The 6,618-nt window shown below is 40.1% G+C and overlaps 1 protein-coding gene across 1 annotated transcript in view; it reads right to left on the bottom strand.

The window, feature by feature from the left end:
- Nucleotides 1–223: 223 nt before the first annotated feature.
- The window catches only part of NDUFS3 (NADH:ubiquinone oxidoreductase core subunit S3), a 12,335-nt gene continuing 5,940 nt past the window's right edge, over nucleotides 224–6,618 (bottom strand). Inside the window, exons 4-7 of the mRNA XM_089675822.1 lie at nucleotides 5,711–5,860; nucleotides 3,990–4,115; nucleotides 2,845–2,964; nucleotides 224–466 (exon numbers count right to left, since the gene is read on the bottom strand). Coding sequence (XP_089531948.1) covers nucleotides 302–466; nucleotides 2,845–2,964; nucleotides 3,990–4,115; nucleotides 5,711–5,860 — 561 coding nt within the window. The 3' untranslated portion in view covers nucleotides 224–301. The remainder of the gene's footprint in view (nucleotides 467–2,844; nucleotides 2,965–3,989; nucleotides 4,116–5,710; nucleotides 5,861–6,618) is intronic.

Raw genomic sequence — 6,618 nt, 5'->3', positions numbered from 1 at the left:
AGGCAGCAGTGACTACCAATAGGTTCCATTCATGTTGTAAGTATGTAAACGCTAGCACAGATCTTATAGGTGTATAGAGTACAGACAATTTATTATGCAGGATTTAGCTGCGTATATAAATTTGCCCTTGTGAATGATGCCATGGAGGTTCCCTTTGTAGCCACCCTACCCAACATCTTTCTACTTTAGTACTTTGATGTCTTCACATGAACACAGAGACATATTCTTGTACAAGAAACCATTAAAGTTTTATTTATGTACACGCACAGCACAATAGAATCTTCCACAGTGTCTATCACCCCTACTTTGTCTCTAACTTATCTCCTGCCTCCAGCTTTGGGCTTTCTGGTTCCTCCCGATGAGCTGGGAAGGCTTCCCAGGGGCTGCTGAGATCAAACTTCCGAAATTCCTGTGACAGCTGAACAGGCTCTGCTACCACGCGTTTCACCTCATCGTCGTAACGGACCTTGGAGAAGACAAAGGATAATGCATAAACCGGTCTTCAAGATGCAAACATTAAAAATCTCTGCATATTTTGAAGCACACTTGTCACAAAGCCATGCAAGTTAAACATGGCGTAAGTTAAACAAAAAACAAGAAAAAAACAATCTTCAGTAAAACCATCTGTATATACCTGTCCACAGAGTGTGTTATTTTTTTCAGTGATGTCTGTGTCTTCACTAGTGATAGCTCAAAAATAAACTGAACAAGCGATGTGGGTTATTCCAATAGCCACTTCTCTGTGCTTGTCTGGGATAATATGGTCTCTGTGTAGGTGCCAAATTCTGTTCTCTCTCCATGTATGGGCGGGGTTCTACATTACATTTATTGAAGCCATTTCGTGGTGTTCATGGAAAAATGGGTTGGTAATAATTGTTGTATTGGTTGTTACTCTTAGGTCTCCAGCCATTTTGTCTAGGAGTATGTTGTTGCTTATTCATATCAGGTCTACATTTTGGTAATTCTATTTTAACCAGTCTAATATCAACTAAGCCTTGCTCATTCACTTTACTCTGCCATTTAACCTGTTTATTTTTTAAAATCGGACACATCTCTTTAGTATTTCTTTTGTTTTTTTAAATTCTGTCCTCCCCATCTTTCTTATTTAAATACTTATTAAGTTCACTGGTAATAGTGTTATATTCCTGTGAACTTTTATATGGTTCCATTTTGGCTTTAAATTCTTTAATTGAGTCATCCAACAATCTAATTTTTCTTTCCGCTCTATTAAGAAGGAAATGCATGACTTCTAAGCCATTTTTTTTAAAATCAGCAGACTGATACTGGAGCATGTGCTATTTACAGCACCACCAAAGTGGAATTTTATATTGAAAACTTTAATACCAAAAGGTTTGAATGTCAAATTTGATGTTAACTGATTTATGGATTAAATGTTAATAACTGCAGCATTTGGTGAATATTTCGTTGAAGGGGTTGTTAGTTCTATATACTACTAGAAATTTGACCATTTGGGGTGTTTTATCCATCTATATTGGTCCATAAGCAGACTGATACCGGAACATGTGCTATTTGCGGCACCGCTAGTATACACAGGGGTTGCTATGCCAACTAATCATTCTTATCACTCTAAAGCCGTACCTTGTCAGTACTCCACGTACACTCTGACGAAGCCATGTAGGCACGTAAGCCATGTAAAACGTAAGGGTGTGGAGAGTGACATCTCAAACCTAACGGAACACACGAGGGAGATCGCCAACAGGAGATAAGAACACGGGAGGGAGGACGCTGATCCCGTTCACAGAATCCCCACCAGGTGCCGCGGGTATATGAAATACCTGTTATGATCATTGCTGGTATCTGCAGTGCACCAGGATAGTTCACCCTATTTGTGAGTGTATTCACTTTTATAATTTTTTAATAAATTTTGTATACGGGTACACACTATGTCAGTGTTTTTTCCATACATATTCCCTGCACCGGAGGCTCTAAGTCCTATAAGACTAAGGATATCCCCTTAACCCAGGGACAATAGGGTTAAAGGCACTACTAGACCGAAATTAAGTAGGTCTTTCCATCAGGTGAGAGACAGATAGTGTTGGTACTTCACAAGTGGTGATTCTATTTATCATTATTTCATGCACTTGGATATGAGGGATCCTATCTGGATGGAATTTGATAAGGATGTGACTTTGATTTTCTCTTTTTAGTTCTGATATGAGGACTTTATGTATGGACATTTGATTCTAATAGGATTTCAGTCATACAAAGGGATATATTACCTCTCAGTGGTGTGAGGTCTTTGACAGGAATCTTTTTGTTTTGCAACATTGTAGCACTGTCCTGATAAGTATACTGTTTATTATATATGTGGTGTGGACATATGAGGACATAGCGGCAACACTTTTCAATTTTGTGTCCATTTCTGTGTGTCACTTATAGTGATTGCGCACAGGTTTTTTTAGTTTTTAGTTGTGCACCTGTAGCTGTAAGAGAATGGAAAGCAGACGGATTTTCACTGTTCGCCACATTTTGCCTAGAGATGCACTCCGTTTCCTGAGTTTCTTGACTCATTGTGTATGATGAGAAGCCTCAGTTACCAACAGGGAAGACTCGAGGCAAGAGGATGTATGACCAGCTTGACTACAATCAAAATTATTTACATATTACTGCTTCCCATCACATAAAAAAATATAGGCATTTTAATACATAAAGTGTAAGTCAGCCATTGGTTTAACTGTATGAGTTGCAACACTTGTATTTAACAGGCACAGTTTATGACTTTTGGGTCCAGGATACAAAGGGGCCAGCAGGAAGGCATGATACAGCGTAATTATTTCACCATAATATTAATTTTTGATGTAATGTCTCTTGAAGGAAACCTACCTCCACATATCCAGAGAGAGGGAAATCTTTTCGGAAAGGATGACCTTCAAAGCCATAATCTGTGAGGATTCTTCTCAGATCTGGATGATTGGCAAAAAACACACCAAACATGTCCCAAACCTACAAGGGAAGAAAAGTCAAGGTAGCATTAGCTACCACAGGTTAAAAAAATAAATATAAAAAAAGAACTACCTGTAGTGCAGTAATGGTTCAGAGATTCCACCCATGGTAAGGTGCAGCATTACTCCACTCCCATACATGGAGCATCTACAAGCAGATTAGCCAGGCTGTTGTATTCTCTAGAAGTATCTTAAAGTGTGTATATTTTCAAGTGTCATTCAGGTCAAAGTGACATTGTCTGTGTAAAGGGGCCCTCTGACACACTGCCATCACTCCGCTACAGCTACCTTCTCAGTGTTGGATGCTAAAGAGGAGTGGTGATAGAACTCCTTTTGGCCGTGTTGACAGTGTTTTTGGCCTATTAATGCTAGGCAAGTGTACGGTTACATGGAAAAAAATTACATGTTCCCAAATACCGTAAGGTGGACTCCATAGCACTCAGTATACCAGGATTAGTTCCACCACTCTCTCAAGGGTATGCAAGTGCCCTGAAGTCATTGGTGCTGCCCTACCCGTTTCCTTGTGACTGGACTTTCATATCTGAACCGAAGGAAGTCCAATCATTACAAAACGATTAGGACAAGCAGGTGACATCAAAACGCACACTCTGCACAGAAAAAGAATGTGCCAAGAATGTGCTAGTATACAGAGTGCTATTGTATACAGAGTGCTATTGAGAACACCTTTCAACATGAGCATAATTGAACCCGCTTCGAAAAATTAAGGATTTTACATTATGGGATCTATTTATCTGATATAGCACTCTGATGGGGATAAACTGGGAAACAGAAGGAATAGCAGTTGGAATGACTAGAAAAAGGTAAGTCCTCGGAAAGCATGTTTTGAGCTCCCTATGTAATAAGAGGTCAAAAAAGTGTAGTAACAAGGGGCAATTACGTGCAGAGCACTGCAGATTTAAGTAGATTTAGTCACTTTTGATATGGTTAAGAAGACCAAATAACATACACAGCAAAGCCAGGGTCCACATTACAAATGTCAGACAGAGGCAATAAGGGAATTCTCACCTCTCTCTCATACCAGTTGGCTGCTTTATGTACAGACACAATGGACTCCAAGGGAGTAAGTTCATCTGTGTAAGTCTTGACACGGATTCTGGAGTTAAATTGCAAAGAAAGCAAGTTGTACACGATCTGAAAAAGAACAAATAAAGAATTAAATAAAGTAGCTAAGGGCGGACAAACCACCAGAGGAGAGAATTAAAAGGAGCACAAAAAGGCTCAATTAAAAACAACAATGCTTGTAATTGTTTTATTTAAAACAGAATTCCATTCTTTTTTTTGTCTTCCCTGGTTAGTCCTTTTTTAAGAAGTGCTAGAAATGTATTTATACTTCTCAAAGATCTGTTGACATCATGTTATTTAGGTTCTAATGTGAAGAAGGCATTTTCTAGCAGCTTAGAGTGGCATTCCAGTCAAACCCTAACTAAGCCTACATCTACTCCTACCCCCATTCTAAGACTATTCCATCTACCCTGTAAAAGAAAAGATATGCACACTTGCCTATTGTGAAGCCGCGCCCGGTCCAGTCACATGACTGGCTTCCAGCGTCAGTGTAGAGGAGGGACAGCCGACAACAGGTGCCCCATCCTAGCCTATGAGAGACATCATTGCCCAGGCTCTGCAGCCGTTGTTGTTGCCTCTCCTCTACATTGAAGTTAGCACTAGGACTCGATCATATAACCAGACCAGAGCAGCCTGCGACTGGGTAAGTATATAGATCTTTCCTTTTAGTGTTGATAGAATAGTTTTAGAATGGGGGTTGGAGCAGATTTAGACTTAGTTACGGTATGACTGGAATTCCATGTTAACCCTTTCTTAACTCTACATTGAATGTAGTAAAAAATGAAATCCTGGTTTTCAGGTCTCTTTTTATGAGTCAATCGATGTCCCAGTGGGCAGTAAAGAGCAAGTTATAAAAACAGTTGTGCATCTTTAGTTTGTTTTAGGGTGCATTTCTTTGCAGAAAAGGTAACCATTCACATCACATTTCAGTCCATTTAGTATTTAAAGGATAAGTTCACATTTCCACAAAAATAAATGTACATTTTCTTACGAGCAAAAAAAAAAATGCATGTATTATTTTTGTGTTAGAAGCCTCTAAAGCATTGCACCAGCAATCAGCCGATCGCTGATGCGGTGCAGGTGTCCTGCAGATCTGTCAGTATCCTGTACGAGCAAGCTGATAGTTCTGACAGGAAGAATTAATGAAATACCACAGTGCTCACAGCACCATGGTAGTTCATTGAGGACTACAAGCCAATAGCTGCTAAGGCTGTTGGGACCTGTATTCCATTCATTCACAGAGGACTGTGAATAAATGACGCAGGCATGTGGACAGAGCCCTGCACGGCCAAGTTGTTTTTGAAAAGTGACGAATGAAGTGAAAAATGTAGGGAACTTCTCCCCGTACTTGTCATAGGGAGAGGGGGGCAGCTGGCGGCGGCTGCAGGATCAAGAACATGTTACATGTTCCACCCTAAAATATGTTCCCAAAGGTGAAGTTATCCTTTAATAGTCGGCTTGTTTTACAAAGCCTTGTCTATGGGTATGCTAGCCTGTTTTGAGCAAAAAATAGACTCAACCAGATTCAACAAAGGCAATTAGTATAGCAGATGAAAAATGGAGGTATAGGGGATTTAAAAACTTCATGCTAAAGAAAAAAAAAAAGGAAGAGGGACCTCGGGCTCACAGTTAAAACAAGTAAATGCCTTATTGCCAGAACTCACCTCAAAGCGATTCTCTCTTGTTGGGATATCCACAGCAGTCAAATCAGCCATGTTTTTGAACTGAGCATTTGTGTGGTCACGAAGAAATGTTAAGACTGGTATAACCCCATCAGGATGGATCATTATTTCCAATTCTCCAAAGCAAGTCACCTAGGAAACAACACCACCGTATTTAACAAAATACAACACATATAATGTTGCCGTCAGTGGAAAGTGGACTGACTCTATAGCTAAACAATACACAATCTCAGAAAATGTCTATATGCATAAAGTATATATCCTGGTGTTGAAGTGGTTGCAAAGACAGGAGGTTTTTTTACCTTAATGCAGAAAAAAAAAAAAAAAACCCTCTCTTGTTCAGCTGCCCCCTAAATACTTACCTGAGCTTTATCCAGTGCTGTGAGCAAGAGCAATTGCGCTGCTCACTCTCCTCACAGACTCAGAGACAGCTACAGGAGACACTGGCTCCTGCTGCTGTCAATCAAATCCTGCGAGGAGGGAGTGGAGGGCAGGGATGAGCTGGGCTGCATGTATCAATGGAAACAAATAGCCCAGCTTGGGAGCAAGCACACGAGTGTCCCTATAGCAAGAGGAGGTTCGAGGCCATTGCACAGAGCAGGCAAATATGACATATTTATCATCTTACATTAAAAAAAAAAAATCAAAAAAACAAAAAAACAACTTTACAATCAATCACTTTAATTCCATATAGTGGTAAAATGTTGCCTTACAAAGTGTCAGTCCTTGCACCAGTGGAATTTACAGATGAATGTCCCTACCACCCAGTCTACAAGCCAGTGGGCATCAGCATACTATAAACCTTTCACTGCAACAATGGAAACATTAAAACAACTCTCACAACTCCCTCCCTCACCACATGGCAGAACTGCAATGGTCCAAATGTCAGC

Source organism: Staurois parvus, unplaced genomic scaffold (genome assembly GCF_062004578.1).
Source record: "Staurois parvus isolate SC_StPar_1 unplaced genomic scaffold, SC_StPar_1.0 ptg000159l, whole genome shotgun sequence".
Classification (NCBI taxonomy): domain Eukaryota; kingdom Metazoa; phylum Chordata; class Amphibia; order Anura; family Ranidae; genus Staurois; species Staurois parvus.
This window is presented reverse-complemented; position numbering and strand designations above follow the sequence as displayed.